A 21,641-nucleotide genomic window follows, 5' to 3' on the forward strand; every position below is an offset into this window, starting at 1 on the left:
ACACGTCCTCCCTTATAACCTTAAGCTAATCCTCTACTAGCTTATCCTTATTAACGTTAAGGATATATATAAAGCATATAGTTAGTAAGGATTTAGAGGACTCTAAAGGCTTTTCCTATATAATTAGTAACTGGTTAATGGAGGAAGGACAGGAACGTATAGTCATAATATTATATCACGACTTCTTGCCCAACTTCCTCAAAAAATATATTCAGTGTATTTGTGGTGGTGGCCTTAGGTAACATTTCGTCGGCATCACAATATTAAGGTGTTTTGGTGGGGCTTGCTAATAAAACCACGCTAGCTAGGATGCCTGCAGCATGCTAACCCAAGCAGAAGCGCCCAAAGCGCCCAATACGAAAAGTGCTAAATACTACACGAAGGGATGTTATTATTGGCGATGGAACGGCAGGCCTTGTGCTCGCATCACGCCTGTCAGATGATTCTGCTATACATGTTGCTGTCCTTGAAGCAGGAGAGAAGTACTTGGATGTGAGTATCGCAAATTATAAATCGGCATTGCCTAATATACGGCTTTAGGATCTGCAAATTAATATCCCAGGGACAGACTTGCTAATAAGCAAGCAAGCAAGCAAAACACCCTTCTGCTTGCTTGATTGCCCGATTTGGAAGCCCTCTGCTTGCTTGCTTGCTTGTTGGCCTCGAAATCACGTCTGCTTGCTTGCTTGCTTGCTTGCTTGCTTGCCAAGACAGTATAAATTTTGAAGTTCTATAGAAAATCCGCTATGGCTTCACCCAGCAGCAGTATATTGCCCACCAAGCTCCTCCACCATCAATTGATTATAGTATAAGCTCGTTCGCGCGGCTCGGAGGCAGTTTATGAGGCAGACGCGGTAAAGGTAGCGTGCATATTGAGGATATTGAGGTCTTGGCGTGGTGTACAGGATCGGGAGGTAGATTAGGATAAGGTGTTTATTATTTACCGGAAGCTGCGAAACTTTAGGTCAGCGCGGAAAAATGTTTTAAATAGGCTTAGCGGTTGCCTAAAAGGGCTTGTTTGCACTATTTGCGTTACCTTGGCCACCAGAAATTACCAAAGGTCTATCACCAACTACCGCTACTACTAAATTAACTATATAACAAGCAATAAACAAGCAAGCAAGCAAGCAAACCCTTCCTTTGCTTGCTTGATTGCCCAAAATAAGGCCTCTTGCTTGCTTGCTTGCTTACTGCCAAGACAAGCAAGCAAGCAAGCAAGCGGGGTTTGGCTTGCTTATTAGCAAGTCTGCCCAGGGATCATGAACACCCTCTATGGAGGGTAAGACTATACACCAGCTGTGCCACCAAACACGCCCGAAGATTGAGGGAATGCCGCTAACTTCCCTTTATCAGCAAGAGGTATGACTAGGACTTCCACACCACTGCACAAGAATGTCGAATGATCGTGTCTTGGCGTGGCCACGCGAAAGAATCTTCGGTGGTAGTTCTGCCATTAATTTTCTCGTGTATACGCATGCTAGCCGCCTGGATCTTGATAATTAGGAGATTCTTAGGAACCCGGGTTGGAACTTCGAGGCCCTCTTGCCTTACTATCACAAGCCAGAGACATATAATCCTCCCAGCAGTGAGACAGCAAAGGCTCTTCATACAGTTATCTTTTGGACTGAAGCTAATTTAGAGCCCTATACCTTAGGATTATGCCTTTAACGTTACCTAAGGTTTAAATACCACCATATGCTGCCTCTAGAAGTCGTGGGAGAGGTAATCTAATCGTGAGGAAAATAAGGGTAATAAGAAGGAGCTACTAAGACCATAACTATATTACGGATCAATCGATCGCGACAATCATTAAGTAACTTTACCTAATATAGGTGTGTAAGCGATGTAACGCTGGCTTAAAAAACTGGCTTATTTTACGTTTAAGGCCTGCGTTATGCATGTGTAGGGGTCCCCTGTAGAGAGGCTTTATATAAATGATTTTATCCGGATCTACAGGCCGGGATGTATGCGACGACACCAAGCCACTTGGTGTTGATCAAGGCTCAATCGATGGCTTCAACTTCTAGATTGGGCGACTTTACGAAGTATACAAGGATTGCGAAATCCGTCTCATAGACCTAAAAGTATTAGCACGGCTTTCTTCGAGGCTCGATTCACGCCTCTTGTAGGCCACGCTCATTTACTGATTCACTCTTGCTACCTGAGCTTTAATGATTGGATGAATATCTGGCATACTTCTGGCATATTGCTGCGATGTCTCAATTTTGCGGAGAGCCAAGGCTTACATCTTATTGATTTTGTAGGGAACCTGCTGACAAGCACCTGGTATCAGAATTTGGGGAGTTGCTAAAGGCAGATAAGACCCACAGCTATAATCGGCGTCGAGCGGCATATCTATAAATGTTGGATTATCTTCCCACCTCCCTTTGCTCTGCATTGGATCATCTGCAGCAAGATTACAGACATTTATCTTTGAATACCATCCTTTCCGCTTCCATCAAGTAGCCGGTACCAAAGCTACTGCTCTCCTTTGTAACTATGCCTGATCACACGCAAGACGGTTGTTCCAGCGGCGGAAAAGGTGCTCGAATGAATGGTAAGCAATAGTGTTTACATTGTAGGAGCAATTAACCAGGCTCTACCTGCTAAGAAGGCTTCCGAAAAATGTTGACGAGCATTTCCTCTACTGCAACCAAAGAGGCAACGCTCATGCCCAGCCTGATCTTGACGATGACCGGCGTTGCAGGCCAACTGATTTCTTCGGGAAACGCCTACTGACAATAATCCACTGCAGAAAGTGAACCTAAAGCTTCCACGCAACATGCTCAGAAGATCAACGGCGGACCCGAAAAACCCACTGCGCCAGCTGAGATTAAGCCAACGGGAAGTTCAACTCGTGGCCATGCGGATGGAATCGGAATCATAGATGGTGATGAAGATCGTGGGTGGGAAGAACCTATGAAGAGATTCCTTGGGGAGGGATTAAGCGAACAGCCTTGGAGCGGTCTCACATATTTTGCGAAAGGACACGGTGAGGAAGAGAAACCAAAGTAGATGGGATGAATAGAATGAAAATAACGTGGGAAAGACATACTTGACTACTCCGAGAAAGAGGGCCCTTGTGTATAGAAAACGTGCAGGAAGAAATCTATTCCGTCGTTATGAGAATTACGAGATGTGTTTTGAATGTCATACTATGATGCGTATCTTGGTCCACAACTCCGAACATGAAGAGAAATCGTTGGGATAAAAACCGTAAACCGATTTGAAGATCTGCTACTCTGTGACACTAATGACTGCAATACAGTTAGTGTAGTGAGCGGGCCGCAATCTTGAAAATCCTCATGGGTTATCGAGAACACGGCTGGAGCGCGAAGAGCGAATTCCCCTTCCTTTTTGGGACGAGTGGCTGCCCCTATAAGGCCGCAGGGTTACGGGGGCTCTATCGCCTAAGGAACAAGATTTTGGGCGGTCTTTCCCCCTAAAATCCGCCGAAGACCCCCGAACGTCAGCGTCCTTATGGGTAACCTTATGGTGGAAAACCGCTAGCCCCAAAAAGGAAGGGGAAATCACTTTCCGCGTGGGTACTGCCGCGGATCGATGGACCGGTACACTATTGGGGGCATAGCAACTTTTAGGCATGGTGGGAAGTGATGAGATGAGATCTGTAGTTCGCACTCTCGGATACAGTGTTTAAGGGTGTGGAGGCGGGGTGACAGCGGAGCACCCCGATGAGTGACAGGGTGCCAGAGCCAGAGTGCCAGGGTACGCGGTGCCGGGGCGACAGCTGCGACTGTGGCTATACAGCGGTATCCCGGCCTCGTTCTTGGTGGAAATGGCGCCAATAATGCAGGAGAGGCGAGAGTACGAGGGCGGCCAAGCTTCTAAGACGCGCGTAACAGTGATGAAGTTCGTGAGCTGCGTCAATATGTCGTGGATGTGTCGACACAATGCAAAGCCTTCCAGTGTGCGACGACGACAGTTGACAGCCTAGGTTGACAGCTCGCTTGGGAGGACAACAGCAACATGGCCAGGGAGGCTCAAAGGGGTTGTAGATGCAAAAGATAACGATTTGTAGTTCGCGAGCTGATGAAAATAGAAACTGGTGATATTGTGTTTATGCAAGGTACAGCCTTGCAGGATGCTAGCGGCATTGAGCCCCCACCTCCCGCCTTTCATAGGCCCACCCGGTCCACTCGTCATCCCCGGCTGCCCCAAGTGCCCCAACAGCCCCAGCAGCCCACCGTGCCCACCCAGGGTAGCCCAGCCTCCCTTCGCTTCTTGACCTCACCACTTACTAAGGCTACCCGCCACAAACAAAAACACCCGTAAGCCACGCTCTTTGTCGACATTCTCACTTTCACCACCGGCACATGTTGGTGGAGTCGTTCTTTCCTTCGCATTCGCACGATTCGTCTTTAACTCCTCCCACTCATTTGTATAGCCCTTGGATTTGTTCGTGGCGCATGATACATATCTCTCGTCCATAGGGCTGCACCAGCGGCTCCCCATGCTTTTTCGAACAACTCATACTTGAAGCTCCCTGGGCTTCGTTTAAGCGCTTTTCAAACTGTGTGAGTACCGCGGCCTACACAATGGCCACTAAAGTTGCAAACATGGGCGCCCTCGGCGGCATGCACACCGCCGGAATCTTTTCCGACATGACTGTCGATGGTCCAGAGACAGGGACGCTCGTTGTAGTTATTGACAGAGCCAAGAACCTCCCTAACCGCAGAAAAATGGGCAAGCAGGACCCTTACTGTGCTGCACGACTGGGCAAAGAAGCTAAGAAGACTGAAACTGACAAAAGGGGAGGTCAAACTCCAAAATGGTACCTATCGCTTTTCTATCGGTCTGAGCATTGCCGCCGTTAACTTTCTACCTCAGGGACCAGGAAATGCGCTTCACTGTCCACGACTCCCCGGATTATCACAACCTCAAAGTATCTGTGTTTAATGACGATAAGAAGACTGAATTGATTGGAGAGACTTGGGTTAACCTTGACGGTGTCCTGGTACCTGGTGGAGGCCAGAGCGACACCTGGCACAATCTCAATTGCAAGGGAAAATATGCCGGAGAGATACGAATCGAGCTTACATACTACGACACTCGCCCGAAAGTAGAAAAAGCACTAGCAGAGAAGAGGAGGGAGAGTGCACGACCTAGTGGTGCCGATGGACAGAGCCCCTCTGTGAGTGGCCCTCGAGAAAGTACTCCAGTAAAGCGCAGACCACTTCCATCCAACCCTACAAGCGCATCGCCCTCTCCAGCCGCTGCGCCAGAACATCGAGGGATTTCCGCACCACAATCCGGTCACAGAAGCTATCATACCCCGCCACGGCAGCAGAGCACTCCGAATCGGCCAAATGAGTACACGCCAACACATCAGAGACGTAGTCACTACCATGAACAGCAATCGCAGTCTGTTGAACGCCGAAGACCAGTGCCGGAAGCCTCGCCATTGAACCCGAAGGCTTCGTCCTCTACACACAACACTCCACAACACCAAACTCGGGCACGGTCGAACTATTACGATGCTTACAGCCCCGCAAACAATTACCAGTCACCAAATGGCGACCCAGAAAGGGATGAAAATGCCCAGGAAGAAGGACCGGACCCTTCAATGGAGTACCCTGCCCCAAAGCCTTACACAGTGCAACCGATTGAACTGCCATCACAAAATCCGAGAGAGCCTAGTAACCGGACGTCGATGTTTCCTCAAAGCGATTTCCAGTCTAATACTGATGCACCATATGTAGCTCAGAGCAGATCAAGCTACATGGATCTCCCTCATTCCCAGTCTGCCCCAATTGTACCCTCATACCAGACTTTGGTAGAACCCGGAGTCGACGGAAGAAATAGATATCAAAACAGATCGGAAGATTTCAATCATGGACACGCTCCGCAACAACTTGAGGATTACCGGCAGACTACAGAGCCTTATCGCGATCTCTCGCCTGCGCACCATGTTGAACCGCTCAGGGCAATTCAGTACTATGATCAAAGTCATGATTCGGGTCATAACCAATTACCCCCTCAGAGCAATTACTACCAGGAACCAAATGGATACCCGGAACCACATCATCCCTATGACCCCTATGAATCACACGGAAGGCCTACGAGCGCCATGCAACCAACTGTTGAAGACGAGGATGACATTCCTCCACCTCCACCCGCACATAGGAGCAGCGCGCCAACAGTCGCGCAGTACGAGTCTCAACATCCTCCTCCAAACTATCAGCAAGACATACCGGCTCCCCTCAATCTGAGTCGGTATCGCGAAGACCCCTGTCGTGCAATGTACGAAAGCCCTTCACAGTCCTACAAAGATGTGAATGATTACAATCCGCCTTCTTTATCAACGAAGTGCAGAAATACACACCCACTACCATCAATGTCTCCAATCATACCACAACCCCAAAGTCGACCAGAATCACGCGACGCAATGATACCTTCTCCTCTCCGGCACGAATCGTACCCTATGCCCACCAGCCTAGTCGCTGGCTACAATTCTTCCAATCCGGATGAACACTCCCGTCGTCTACAGCAAGACAACCGAATAAGCGTTCGTGGAGATCCCAGGAACTCGCCTTCATACCAACCCGCCCCATCCTACGAAACCCCACCACACCAACGGCATCTCTCACAGTCCGAATACCAAACGCCTCCCACCTATGAGACTCCACCACGACCCCGTCCGCTTTCTCATAGGGAATCCGTCCAGCCGGCTGACTCGCCATCGCATTACCCCCATTCTTCCCCGCAAGAGCCACAGCAAATGCCTTACCAGGATCCGGCGCCGATAATTAAACCCCGTGCTGTCAGCCCGGCCGACGTGCATAACCCAATTGACAATCGTATGTCCCGTGGACCAGCTCGCAGTACCCCAACACGCAAATCTGTCTCTCCTCGGCCGCCACCCTCGGATACCGATTCTGGTGAGCGGAGGTTATCTGGGACGCCTTTCAGCCCTGATAGCTTTGACGCTCTTAATCCCGCGGTTCGTAATTCCAATCTCTCGGGTAATGGTAGCAACTACGCATCAAGTATACATAGCATGAACTCCCCGCATTCCACCCACGGCTTCGAGCACTCAGATGAGAGGAGAAGTAGCAACGTGGAACTTAACGAGAAAGGCCAAGTTGTCACCTTCAACGGCCGTGTGATCGACGCCTCGGACCACCTGCCGGTCGACAGCTGGGCTCCAGAGCCCGAGCGCAAAACCCCCCAGAAAGAGCGGCCCGCGCGAGAACGGCCAGAGCTGAACGGGGCGCGGGATCTCGAAGCGGCGATGAAGCGCGAGCGGGAGAGGAAAGAGCGCGACAGGATCCGGAACGCGGTCAACGGCATGGGCGCCGGGACCGCCGCAAGCCCGGTCCCCAGCACCGCGCTGACGCTCAGGAGGCACGACGTCAGCCCGGCTGCTGCTGCTGCGATGGGCACGGAGCACGAGAGCCCCACCGCCGCGAGCCGGAATCGCCTGCAGAAGCGCGATAGGAGGCCCGTTGCTGCCGCCGCTGTGCCGTTGCACTCGCCGGGCCCGTCGCATATCCCGTCGCCAAATTCGAACGTCTTGCGTGAGCGCGAGAATCTTGGCAAGTATGGTGGCAGTCCCGGCTACGGTGTTCCCAGGACTAGAATGCTTACCGCGCCGCCGCCACCCGTACCTGCCAAGATCCCCGTCGAAGCGGGCGACGGGCTAGCGGCGGAGGATCTGACGGCGCTGAGCCTGGAGCTCAGGAGCATTGATATTGGCAGCGGGGGCGGAGGAAGGAGGGCCGTTGGCAGGCGGCGGGGATACTAACGGGTTAGATTCTGGCGTGTAGATCTCGGCAGGTAAGTGCTACGGTGGTATATTTGCAGGAAATCTTTTTGTGACTTGGCGTTTGCGAAAACATTCTGGGTACAGGCGTTTTCGGTTTTCGGTTTTTGGCTGTTTGGATTTGGGTTTTTGGGTTCGGGTGTGGGTTTCCGACCGGTGCCGTGCGGGACTGACCTGTCTCCGGTATGAACTGTCATGCTTGATGGTTTTCAGCGCGAACGTCATGAATATGCTTTCCGAAATGAGCACATGAGTATTGGCGTTTTGGTGGGCGGCCCGGGTTCTTACCCGGATGTGTTTTTTTATAGATGGGGAGGTAATCTCGTCTTGGTATAGACAATGCATACCACGCTTCACATACAATCTACTTCTCCACTGTCAGTTCGTCATCGCTTCATGTTTTTGACATCTCTTTCTGAATGCCACAATTTTTGGCTTCCAGCTTCCAGCTTTCAACCACCATTTTAAGTCATGATACGCATTTCCCTCATTTCTTTATACACGCTTGGTTCACGATTTGGGGTATCCAGCCTTTCATCGCTTCAAGTTATTGCTCATGCTCCCGGCCGATCTGATAGTCTCCTGACCCTGCCTCACGTTCTCCCTCACATCATCGTTCCCCGGGTGCGCTGCGGCCTAAATACGCTCTTTATCCTCAGGACTGCCGGCACCCTCAAAGTCACGCGCTTTGTACGGCCTAGATGCCTCTAGTCAGCAAGATGCAAAAGGGAAAGGGAGAGAAGGGGTAAGAGCGAGGGGCAGGGACAGGGGCAGTGGCAGGTGGAGGGGCAGTGGCAGGGGCAGGGGATTGGCGGGTGGAGAGGGAAGAGTATGGACGGTTCAGCACTCAATTTCCCGCCTTGGGATTTGTGTCGCCGCCTTCCTCGAGCGGGATCTCGCGGTTGTCGCCTGCGCCCGAGGCGCCGGGGCCGTCTATCACGTGTGCGCAGGGGAACTTGTAGCGCACGGTTTCGTCAACGCCGGATTCCCTGGCTGGAGTTGGGTACAGCATGTGAGCGCAAGCTTCTGTCACTTCCTTCGATCCTTTTGTGGATATCGAGGGCGTCGCGTGCCCGGTTTTTTCGGGGAGTGGGAGGATGGAAAGTGGTGGTTTGTTTATGACAAGATGGTTAAGGCTTAGGGATTAAGACATACTCGAATCACTCGCTCCGTGGGCGTGGTTTGATGAGATGGCAGCATCGTGGCCCGTCTTTGCAGGGTACGAGTTGACATCTTTCTCGGCTTGCTCTGCGATGGTGATGGGATCACTGTTGTAGTCAGTAGCCTTGGTAGCCATTTTCTTAAAATTCGGATGGACCATTTTCAGTGCGAGTTACAGGCCGATTTTGCAACAGGTGAGACTTCTTCGAGACAGCGAGTTCACAGAATTAGAAGGGAGAGAGATAACTGAGCTCTCGCAGTATTTAAGTGCCGACTTCAGAATTCTGGGGCTATGATGAAAGACCCCGGGATTGACGTAATGTTGGCGATAGGTTTGCTGTTCTCAGAACTACGAGATGGAACACCAAAATCAGACGCTGAGATAGATATACATGAAGCTGTACTCAACCCAGAATGTCAAGCCATGGCCATGAGGGATGTTTCGTTCCTGTACTGTCGCAGAAAACGGTGCACCATAGTGCCCACGAGACAAGAAACGCGATACCAAAATCACCACCAGGGGTAAAACCAATGCTTCCTGTCATAACTCCAGAACTGGGCCCTCGCAACGCGATTCCAGAATTTCCTACTGGATGACTGAGCCAGACTGCAACTTGGTCGTTGCCTACGCCTATACTGAACAAGCCCGCAACAAGGAGGGGTGTCGAATACATCGGATTTTAGTATCGGGGCTCCATCTGGACAAGAATGCATAAACAGACGGTTAGAACCATGTAGTGTAGAAAGTAGCGGAATCGCCTGCTAAATACTGTGTGCCTTTGCGCTCGAATCTAGGGTTGCCACCATATCCTTACTGAGGAAATTAGGATTTGACTTTGGAAGGTGAGGCCCAAAATGCATACGGCTGCTTAGAGAGTCCCGATGATTTTCCCGCCAAGAATTCCTTTAACGACCATCATCTTGATATATTGCGCCACGATTGGCAGCGAGAGTCCAAGACGAGAACCCCAGCTTTCGTTCATGCTTTGTATCAAGCATAGACTCCAGCGCGTTTGTTTGGCTGACCTAGCAGAAATTCTTCCATTCGGATCAGGAATGGGAACTCTGTTTATTAAAGAGGGCTCTAGAAGCTCTCTTATATACATCAGGTAGGTCCAAATACAATGACGACGACGTCGTCATTTAGTAGGTCATAGTTAATAGAAACAGGTAATGAGACGTTTGATGAGACATACGAACTCAAGATACGAGACAACTGAGACATAGTTCGTATAGACGATCTAGGTCGTTAGACAGTATTACGATGGTGGTAAGGAACTCCAATTTAGGTTGACACACCCCCCTAGCTGTATAGAGCCTTCTGGGCTGCTGTAGAAATACTAAAAAAAATTACAATAGCAATTTAGTGTTGAGTTAAAGGAAATCCTCTATATAGTTACCTTGCCTAAATATTATTTAAATCAAATTAAATTAGATTCTTAGTATTAACGAGGTTTAATTACTAAATGAACATCTTGTGCTTTTAACAAGGCAGAGCCTTTATTAAGCTATCTACTATTATATCCGTAGTAGGGACCTATTTAATATTAATCCTTTCTTTATAAACCTTTTGGCGGAGCTAGTGGTAATAGATATTAATATATTAAAGCTTAGTGTTAAGCTCCGCGTCGCTTTTAGTAAGCAGTTAAATTGTCTATATATTATTATAGTATATTACCTACTTCTTATTAGTGTTAAATCCAACTTCTTTAAAGAATCGCTGCTACTAAATTAACTTGGTAGCTGTATGCGATAGAGCTAAGAGCTCTACCTTAGTGCTTAATTTTATTACTAATTTGCTTCGTTAATTGCTAGTTAATTAGTCCTCTAAATAAGGTAAATAAATAGCCTTCTGCACTCTTCCTACTAACTAAATTATCTCTAAATAATGCGTTACTTGCCCTTATAAAGATATAGTTTATTATATTCTCCTTTAAGGATTCTAGCTTCTATATAAACTAAAAGTAGTTATACGTGTATGCTTTATAATTAGTAAGGCTATTAGCCTATCCTTATAGCTATAGCAGGTAGTTAACCTAAATATTATAGTTATAATAATCTAAATATATAGGGGACTGGTATAAATTATTAATATATATAACCCTAGGGTTAAAAGGGTCCCATAAATAGAGAATATTATATTAGTAATAAGCTTACTAAAAACTAGAGGTATAGAGTTAATTTTATTAGGAGATATAAACCTCTACTACCTATGGTAGGGGGGCATCTATATTGCTGCTAAATAGTAAGTAGAGTACCTATTAAGAGCTATAGATATCTAAGGCCTTAAGCTAGCTACCTCCCTAGGAGTAACTATATAGTAATAAGGCGCTGCTAAAAGTATAATTAACGTTATATTTATAGACAAAGGCCTATACTAAAGACTTAAAAGGTACAACCCTAAAAAAAAATAGGCACTTGCCTTAGACTATATCCCTATCCAAATATAGCTAGATCTAGATATTAAGGCGTAACTAAATAGTAAAAGATATGCAATAAGGAAGCCTAAGATAAATAGTTTCCTTAATATAGTTAAATAATAACTTTAAGACCTAGAAGAAATCCACCCAATACTAAATAAGCAAGGCTTATTAGCTACCCTTAAGAAAATTAACTAAAGACTAGAAGAATTTAGGCAGTAATTAAAAATAGGCTAAAAGAGTATTACCCGGTTTTAAAACCGGGCCCCTATACGCAATATATATAGTCTATATAATATGCAGTTCTTATTACTAGCTAATAATAAATAAAAAGGAAATATATAAGATAAGAGAAGATATAACGACACAAGAAACCAGTTAAAGAATACCCTAAAAAAAGAAGTAAGAAACAACTAGAGACGGCTTATAAATAAGTATACTTTTAACTTAAGCCTCCCCTATAATAGCGGTCTTTAGGCTATAGTAAAATAGGTATAAAAAAGGGCAGGGCGCTTAGCGGAAGATTTATACCTACTACCCCTATAAAGGGCGGGGGAGGCATAAGCTACTAACAACAACGATAAGAAGGTAAAGATTCTTATAGAAAGGTTCTTTCCCTAACTGGCTTTATTAGGCCTTAGTAATATTACGGGTAAAACACTAATAACTTGTCTATAGGTTAGTAGCAATATAATAGAGGAAATAGCCAAAACTATTAACCGCCTTTTAAATAATATAGTACTAGGACTAGGTAGGATTTTAAATAAGGCCTTAAAAACCTATAGACTACTTATAGTACCTTAGCTTATAGATATAGCTAGAGTATACTTTACTATAGGCTACTACCCACAACTTAGAAGATTTATAAGAACAGTTATTTTATAAAAAGAAGGTAAAGCAGATTACTTAATCTCAGAAAGCTACCGCCCTATTATCTTAGAAAATACCCTTAGTAAGATCTTAGAAAGGGTAATAGCGGACTATATAGCAGATACGGCTAAGGAACACGCCCTATTACTATAAAGTTAAATAGGGGCAAGAAAGAACTACTTAATACTATTAGCACTTACGCTACTCGCTATAACTATTAAATCTATATAGGCGATGCGAAGGGATTTTGTAGTATTAATGCTTAGCTTAAATATTAGTAGTGTCTATAATAACGTACCCTATAAGCGCCTCCTATATATCCTTAGGGTAAAGGGCTTTCTATAATAGATTATATAATTTATTTAAGGGTTTATAAACTAGAAAGAAATATTACTAGTCTTTAGCGGATACTAGAGCCCCCCTATTGCAGTTATAATAGAAATACTATAAGGATTACCCCTCTTGCCTATACTCTCCCTTTTCTTTATAAGTAACCTACTTAACTTCTTTAAGGAAGGGGTAACCTAGGGGATAGGCTTTATTAATAATATAAGCCTAATTATATACGGTCTAACAGCCGTAAATAATTATAGAATACTAGAGAAAGCCTATAATACCTATATAGAATAGGTAAGATAATATAGAGTCTAATTCTTACTAGAGAAATACTAGCTAATTTATTTTATAAAAAAAACGCAACTAATCTACAGATCTCTAGTATGCGATTTATATTTAAAGCTTTAGGGGTTAACTAGTTTAAGGCATAAGGGTATTAGGAGTATAGGTAGATAGTAAGCTCTAGTAAAGCGTATATACATTATAAGCGGCCTATAAAGGCTAAGTATAGTATATTATAATATTTAGGATTGTTAATTCTATATAGGGTCCATACTTCTAAAGGTTACGCCTACTATATATAGCAGTTATCCGGCTAACCATAACGTATAGATCTAGTATTTAGGCTATAAAAGAAACTAAAAAAGGCCCCCCTAAATTACTCCTTAAACTACTCTAAAAGGTCTAAACAGCTTACCTGTAAAGTATAATAGGCGGGTATAAGCAAACGGCTATAGTACTGCTTAAGAAGGAAGCTAATATCCCCCCCTATAATTATATATTAAAGCCACTGCAATATAAAGGGTATAAAGGGAGCGCAACTTTAATATTATAAAGTATATTAAGACACGCCTAAACAAACTATAGAGTAACCTTAGGGTACCCTACAGGGGGGTAAACCAATAGCCCTAAAGTAGGGAGGATATATTAGAGAAACAGGTAGAGAAAGTAGAAAAAAAATAGCACCGCGTTAGGGCCTAGGCCTATATAGAGGAGAAAGAGAGACGCGTAAGAGACCAGTAAAGATAATAATAAAAGAGAAAAAGAAGCTAAAGTAAAGTATAAAAGAGTACTAGGAAACTATTTACTGTAATATAATACTAGTTGGACTAATAATAGAGAGGTATATAGGAGTTAAAGGTATAGAGGCTATCTTAGGCAAGAGAAACCTAAGCTATAGTATAGTTAATACTATAGGGGGTAAATACCTAAGGGCTCTAAGAAGGCCTAATAAAGGTAAAAAATATAATAGTAACACTCTTAAGAATAGAAATAATAGGACTAAGAGGTTAGCTCTACTAGGTAGGTATTTTAGTAGGTAGCCTAAGATATAAATATAGCTAGTTAAGATAGATACTAAAATATATAATACTATTATACCCTTTATATACTAACTAAGAAGTAATACTCTTAGTAGCTAGTATAGAGAACTATAATACACTGCTCTTAATATAAAAAGGGTTTAAGGTAGTTACCTAGTAGCTTATTAGCTAAAATATACTAAACTAGTTCTAGGTTGCAAAGAAAATAGTAATAAAAGGTAAAGGGGTAAGTAATAGGCGCCCCCTAATAACTCTATAGTAGTAGAGTAAAGTTTATAATACTAGCGCGTTTATAGGCTTATTACGGCAGCAGTGGTTCCTAAAAGGTTAAAAAGTAAGGTAGTAGAGCACTATAAGTAACTTATAGGCGTTATATAGGCAAGTCCTAAAAGGCAGGGAGATGGATTACGGGGTTTTCTTAAATTAAGTTTTCTCCCTATATATAAATAATAAGTAGTCTGCGTAGGCCTAATAGGGATCTAAATCAGACATTAAGCAATAAATAATTATTAAACGATTAGGTTTATAAAGTAAATAACTTCTTTAAAATGCTAATTATATAAGATAATACTTAAATAGTGTAACGTAATCCACTCCTAAGCTGGCCATACCCCTAAGCTAGCTACCCACCCCACTTCTAAGGCTAAATAACACGAATTATACAATAACGAATAATTGTATTATATATAGCTATTTACTAGCTAGTTGCCTGCCGTTTAGGACACGTACATATATCATGTTCTGTTAATTTACACATACTATACCTTAGTTTTGCACGTTGCCGTAGCCCAGCCGCTACCTCTACTACCCCCTTTACTGCCACTTCCTGGATAGTAGATATATAAAAGGCCCCTTCTGCGCCTAATAGTACTCCTCCCCTAGCTATATAGGTGCGCTTTTATACCCTCTTCCTTTTTTAGCGCTGGTTTTCTATCCATAGCTTCTTATTTTCGCTTATAAGTAGCACAGCGCTTAATGTTGCTATTTCGCACCTCTTTATAAGCTGGCTAAGGGCTTATTTTATTGGACTTGGTAGGCTATATATACGGCGCTTAAGATAGCGCTTTAGCAAGGCTATTTGCTACTACAATTTAGTAATATTATATAGTGTTTTGGCTGCCTAAGATATATTTAATGGTAAACGGGGCGGTGGTGTCTAATATTTGGCATGTAGCTATGCTAGCACGCGATTAGGGTTATATAGAATAAGGCCAGTAGCTGCAAATCCTGCCTATATATTATTTTAATGTAATACTATTTGCCTAGCCTGCATATACAGCGGCAGAAATTTGTGTTTATTAATATAATTAACGCCGCCGGCTATTATCTGTTTAACGCCGCGTCCATAGGCCTACTTTAGCGCCGAGAAACAGCCTATATCTAGCGGCTGTAGTAGATATAACGAATACGCCGGTATATAAAGGATAACTATTTAATAATCTATATAGAATTAATTAAATTCGGAGTTAATATGGCTGCCGTAGCCATCTAGTATAAGTAGCCGATACGTGCTAACCGTGTAATCCTTTGTATACTTATAGAATACCTTAGCAAGCTAGGTAAGGTCTATCTCATTTATTATTTATCTATTCTTACTAACGCCGATTAGCTAGTTATATAAAATAATATTATACTACGCAGCTTAGGATATTACGGCCTTAAAGATAATAAGCGTTGGAATTATACCCCCTAACGCATTAATGCACTTAATAATTATAATTGCCTAGCTGTATTGTTTAAGGCCGGCTAGCCCTATTACTTTCTATAATAACTCTTATAGTTACAATAACGCCTATTTAGAAGCCGCTTTTATTAAAATTCTAGGTATCTTTATTAAGAATACCGTATTAAATCTTTATATCTTAAACGCGCTTAAATTAGGCGCGAATAAGTATAGGATCTTCGCACTTAGCACGCTAGTAGTTATACTTGCGATTAAACTGCGATTTTAGGCTATTATGGCGGTTAATATATTTCTGTACCCAATTCTTACTAATAGGTTATAAAGTAGCTAGCGACGCGTTTTAGGTAGCTAAAATAGTATCTATCTGCCCTATAGTTATAATCTAGGGCGGTATACCGCGTTAATCCATTAATAGAATTCACTACCTAAGAGCCTCTTCTTATATAGGTGTAAGGAGTCGATTTTTAGGTATAGAATCGCGTTTTAATTTAATACCTTTAACGCGTAGTTAGATAGTGCTTTGGGGTACGTTATAGGTAGTAGTAGCTGCTCGGAAGCTTGGAATTTGGCCCTACTTATACGCCTAGATAGCTAGATTAATCCTACCCTCTTAAAAAAGGGCTTCTTGTTATTGTAGTGTAGCCATTAAGGCAGTAGCTAAGTAACGCGTCGCGTTTTGGGTGGGGTGGCCAGCTTGGAGGTATGGCTAGCTTGGAGGTGGATTACGTTATCTAATAGATTATTAATAAAATTAAAGAGTAATCTCTGAACTAGATTACACTTAATTAGCCTAATAAAGATTAAATTACTATATAGCTATAGCTGTAAGCCTTCTTAAAGAAGTAGATTTAAGATATATATATTATATAATATAATAATATAAAGTAATTCTAGAACGGTATATAGCGGGATAGTGGTAATTTCCGCTAGGTTATAAACTTTATAGAAACTTATACTTAATAGATAGATTTAAAGCCCTTTAAAAATAAAGACGGTAGCATCTATAAAAGGGAGAAGATTAGATTTATTTAGGCTAGAATTAAGCTAATAATTTATAATAAAATAAAATGCGTAAAAGTCCTATTGCGGATTACTATATATACTAATTTTAAACAAGCGGTTTTAAACGCGAAGGATATAGTAAAAAACTAGACTTCTTTTAGTAAAAATCTAAGGGGTAACTAAAGGTATATATACTTTAGTAATAATATAGGGTAGACCTAAGCTCTAAAGAAGCCGTTCTTAAAGAGAATTTTAAAATAGTTAAAATTAGGAGCTATAAGTAATAGGAAAGACTTCTAGGGCTAACCTAATATGTAACCGACTACTGACACTGTGCTAAGATATAAGATTACCGCTTGGAAGGATCTAAGACACCGTTAACACTACCCTATATATTGATTGCAGATTAATATTGGTTCCAGATCACTGTTCTCATTTTAGTTACCTATTACCCCATTATGTCTTATTACCTCCACCTTCTTCGTATATATATAGAGGCTTTAGAGCTATATTTATAATCAAGTTACTCATTTAATATACACACTGTAAAGCTTATATAATACCTATTTAATTATAAGGGTATTTTTAGTCCCTTACTTAGCTACATCCTAGGAGCTCTTAAGGGCTGCCAAGGCTAGCCTTTGGCTAGGCCTTAGCCACCCCTTATAAGCTCCTCGGGCTTATAGCCTCCTTCCTCCCCTATTGGCTCGTCTCTGTACTTAGGCTATTACCTACTCTTTACTATATCGTCCTCTTTTATTAACTCCCTATATAACTTATACTCGGCTTACCTACTCCCTACTATGCACCTTAGCAATATACCTTATATTCGAACCAATCCTTTACCCTTACGGGTAGCAGCGTGGTTTTTAATATCAATATTGCCAATCAGATTGATCAATATTGTTACTAATCAATATTGGCGAGTATTGGCGAGTATTGGCCATATTTACAACATTTGCAGATCCTCTTGGCACCCCATTATAAAATTTTAACTGCAATATTGTACGGATAAATTATTAAATATTATGGCTTCTAAAGCAGACTTATTCCTTTTTATACCTATATTAGACTCTCTTAATATAGAGGAGTTATTAAACTGCTAGTAAAAGAAGACTTTTAACCTATAGATACTAGTTAGTAGGGATTTGCTTCGCAATTCCTATCCCTCCGTCGTGCTGCGCAGTAGGGTGTAAGCTTTAGGCAGAGCCTCGTGTAGAGGTCTAGTAGAGCTTCGTGCAGAGATTCGCGCAGAGCCTTATGCAGAACCACGTGCGGCGTGCCGGTGTGTAGACGTATAGATATCTAGACGTGCAGACGTTCGTATAGGCGTTCGTGTAGGCAATTAATTGATAAATCGATTAATTGTAGAGCCGCTCGTATAGACGATTATAGAGTCTTCCTAGTATATTAGTGCTGCGTGTTAGTAGAGCTTTAGAGCTCTATCTAGGGCTTTAAGCAGAGCTTCGAGTAGAGCTCTAAGTAGAGCTTTAAGTAGAGCTTCGTGCAGAGCTTTACGGTCGCAAAAAATCTAACTACCCTTTTACTGCGCCACTATAAAGCTATTATATAACTAGCTACTTATAGATAACGTAGATAGCAGAGTAAAGAGGCTATATTAGAGATATAGAGCTTTAATTACGTATAGTTGTGGTATAATTAGGAGTAGTTAATATTTAATTTTGGTAGGTGTTACGGCACTGTTACAGACCCTCGTCAGGGGCTCGTCTGGAGCCTTGGCGNCATGTATATAGACGTGTCCTTCCCTCGACCTTCTTTAACTCCTTAGCTTGATATTCTCATTTATAGACAATCCAATCGTACAGGCTTGCGCGTCCCTCTTGCCGTGCTCGTGCCTTGATTAACTAAGTCTGCAACATTATATCAAGCTCAACTACCCTTTCTTCCTAAGAAGGAACTCAAAAATATCTACAAGGACACAGAACAGGACCCTAAGGACACAGAATAGGACCCCAAGAACCAGAACCAGAACCAGAACCAGAACCAGAACCCTAAGAACACGGACGGAACACAAACAGCACACGAACACGACCACAACCCTAAGAACCAGACACGCACGGACAAGGACCCCTAAAAGAACCTACCAGAAATTACCTAATACCCCTACATCTAGCGATCAACAGAGGCCTTCAATCAGGCCGACGTCTCCCCCAAATCAAGGCCTCCTAGGGAGGTATACACAAGACGTTAATCGTTCGAACGAATAGCAAGCGAACAAGGAACGATTCGGTCAAAACGATCAATTAAATCAAAATTAAAAAGAACCAATTTGGACCACTCAAAGAACCTATATGTCTTAACTTCTAAGCAACCTTCTGCCATTAGTTCGCTTAAGTGCACGTAATCAAAGTCAAATCTAACTTTCGGACAACTGTCTACCCCGCCCAGAGGACTCTATTATCATTCTCATCAAAAATACACAAATATCCATCACACAGACGTTAGATACACGCGATAGAAGAAGCGGCAAGTATTATTAACATAATGGCTCCATCAGCTGTCCCGTTTAAGCCGTCCTACACAGCACTAAAGAACCTACGGCAGAAGATCCATAAACATACCACTACCTCAGTCAACCTTACCTTACCTATTCAACCGCAAGACCTCTCCACAGACTCAAACCCTTACCTAGATGGCGCCATAGGCATGCTAAGCAACTCGACAGCTTTCCTATATGATGACGACGCTCCGTGGGCCGTAAGAGTAGCAAAGGTCAAAAGGGGTGTGGATCGAGTCGATGCCAAGGTTAATGAGGTCAAGACACAGGTTAATGAGGTCAAGACACAGGTTGATGAGGTCAAGACACAGGTTGATGAGGTCAAGACACAGGTTAATAAGGTCAAGACACAAATGAAGTCAATAGATGAGCGTCTTACGACACAGGTCAACAACGTCAAGTTGCAAATGATGTCGATCGAAATGCAAATAGACGACGTTAGGACAAGCCTTCGTAACCAGACGGAAAGCCTTAATAACCATACATTTACTCAACTAAATTCTATGCGAAAATGGCTCAACGACTCAATTAAACCTATCTCAGCTCCTGTTCAGGATGGAAACTGCTAGAGGTATATCGTGGCCAAAGGCTTTCCTAGAAGAGTTAAAGACTTCTGGAGGCTTGTTTTAGACCCTACTACCCTAACGGAGCTCGCGAGACATTACTCAGTACAAGACTAGGACCAATGGAAGGAAGCTACCTTAAAGGATACTAAAGTTACCGGCTACACGGAACTAGAGGATGTAGTTACCACGCAACCTCTTATGTGTCTCAGAGCCCTAGCCATAAAGTAGGGCCTACAGTACAGCCTCCTAGAATACCCGGGACAACAAGGAGGCCTAGGAAGACGGCAAAAACGCAAGGCAGAGACAAATAATGGGTCGAGACGAGTCAGGGCAAGAGGAGACCAGGGCAGCGATTCTGCGATAGGGTCCGATTCGGCCTCTTCTCAAGATATCAACGACCAAGGGTCTCAGCCGAGCAGGGTACTATCGGTATAGATACGGGTACCTATTAATACAGAGAGAAGAGATCTTGTAGAACTGCTAATAGCAGCTACTAAAAGAGAGGATCCAGGAAGACGTAGCCCTAAGTCTACATATTGGGAGCCTAGTAATTCTCCCGAGCTTCAATAGAGAATTGGATCTACTCCTTCTACTAAACGACGGAGGAATCGGATGCATTATAGCGTCGGTTGATCAGTCCATACCTCTGAGCTTCAAGGACGACATCAGGACCGCAGCTCCAGGGATCGCAGCCCTAGGGAAGAGCTTCGTCAACCAGTCTCTAGCCCGGAACCTACTCAACCATTCTCTAGTAAGGAGCTTAGACGATTAGCCCCTGGTCTAGATCCTACTCGACCATTCTCTCGTAAGGTTATAGAGGAGCTTAGTTAATCGGCCCCTAGCAAAGAGCCTTAGCTTCGTCAGCTAGTCTCTAACTTAGCACTATAACCTAACCCGACCCGACCTAACCGACAAGACGTCGCGCCGATACGCCTACGACACCGATCCCAACACTAGCACCGTACTGCTACCTAAACCAAACGACCAACTTCTGCTGCTCTACCTGCAGCTACCCAATTAACCCTTGCTGCTCTGCCTACAGCTACAATTCAGAACGGATCTATAATGTGGCTTTCTTGACGGGGAGGACAACTACAAAGCCTGAGGGCAGGCTTTTGCGGAGGGGGGGGGTAATGTTACGGCACTGTTACAGACCCTCGTCAGGGGCTCGTCTGGAGCCTTGGCGCCATGTATATAGACGTGTCCTTCCCTCGACCTTCTTCGACTCCTTAGCTTAATATTCTCGTTTATAGACAATCCAATCGTACAGGCTTGCGCGTCCCTCTTGCCGTGCTCGTGCCTTGATTGACTAAGTCTGCAACAATAGGGGAGCGCGTGCCAAGACATTTTGTAGTATATAAATACTTCTACACGCCAGAATATATTATAAAACTGCCAATCTATGCCAATAATTTATATAATCTTTATTCTAAAATAAGTATATTTCTATTATAATAATTTTATCTAAATTATTGCCAATATTTAAATATTGAAACTGTAAATATTGGCAAATGCCAATATTTTATTGGCTGGAATTTCGCTTATTAAAAACCACGCTAACGGGTAGTAGCCTATAGCAAGCCGAGGGCTTCGCCCTTAAGCAATTTTACGATCCTCCATTTTTACCTAGAACGATCGCGTTCACTATAACACAGTAGGTACACTAGTAGACGCCTAGAGATCGTATCCGTATAACGGTATTAGAATACGGATTAGGTCCTCTACCTTACCTAGGACAATTGCGTATGCTGCAGAGCAGCTATACTAGTAAGACGTCTGGCAGATTATATCCGCTTATAGTAGTAGATACGGATTAGGAAATAAGGGAGACGGTAGCTACCTAGCTAAGGGTTAGGGCTATCTGGATTATACATAATTACCTTAGCGATTAGTATACCTACATACAATCGGCAGTGTAGTAGTGTAGCTCTACCTTAACGGCGACCGAAAGGTAATTTAATTACTATCCGAAAGCTTTT

At 43.5% G+C, this 21,641-nt stretch overlaps 4 protein-coding genes across 4 annotated transcripts; 3 read left to right on the forward strand and 1 right to left on the reverse strand.

Annotated features, from left to right (window-relative positions):
* Positions 1 to 387: 387 nt before the first annotated feature.
* Positions 388 to 540, forward strand: K441DRAFT_594266 (uncharacterized protein; the record flags this gene model as incomplete). Its single annotated transcript, XM_067644949.1, has 1 exon — positions 388 to 540. A coding segment is annotated over one exon (153 nt), but the record flags the coding sequence as incomplete, so codon positions are not given.
* A 3,765-nt stretch (positions 541 to 4,305) lies between these two features.
* Positions 4,306 to 8,146, forward strand: K441DRAFT_670884 (uncharacterized protein). The gene is made up of 2 exons (XM_067650339.1): positions 4,306 to 4,792; positions 4,849 to 8,146. Exons 1-2 carry the CDS (start codon positions 4,557 to 4,559, stop codon positions 7,763 to 7,765), a joined length of 3,153 nt encoding a protein of 1,050 aa, XP_067496943.1. The 5' UTR covers positions 4,306 to 4,556; the 3' UTR covers positions 7,766 to 8,146.
* Positions 8,147 to 8,593: 447 nt separating this feature from the next.
* K441DRAFT_670885 (uncharacterized protein) lies at positions 8,594 to 8,926 on the reverse strand. The gene has a single exon (XM_067650340.1). It carries the CDS (start codon positions 8,793 to 8,795, stop codon positions 8,631 to 8,633), a length of 165 nt encoding a protein of 54 aa, XP_067496944.1. The 5' UTR covers positions 8,796 to 8,926; the 3' UTR covers positions 8,594 to 8,630.
* A 10,574-nt stretch (positions 8,927 to 19,500) lies between these two features.
* Positions 19,501 to 19,819, forward strand: K441DRAFT_670886 (uncharacterized protein). Its single transcript, XM_067650341.1, has one exon. It carries the CDS (start codon positions 19,507 to 19,509, stop codon positions 19,663 to 19,665), a length of 159 nt encoding a protein of 52 aa, XP_067496945.1. The 5' UTR covers positions 19,501 to 19,506; the 3' UTR covers positions 19,666 to 19,819.
* The last annotated feature ends 1,822 nt before the right edge of the window (positions 19,820 to 21,641 follow it).

This window comes from Cenococcum geophilum, assembly GCF_001692895.1.
Source record: "Cenococcum geophilum 1.58 unplaced genomic scaffold K441scaffold_86, whole genome shotgun sequence".
Lineage (NCBI taxonomy): Eukaryota > Fungi > Ascomycota > Dothideomycetes > Gloniales > Gloniaceae > Cenococcum > Cenococcum geophilum.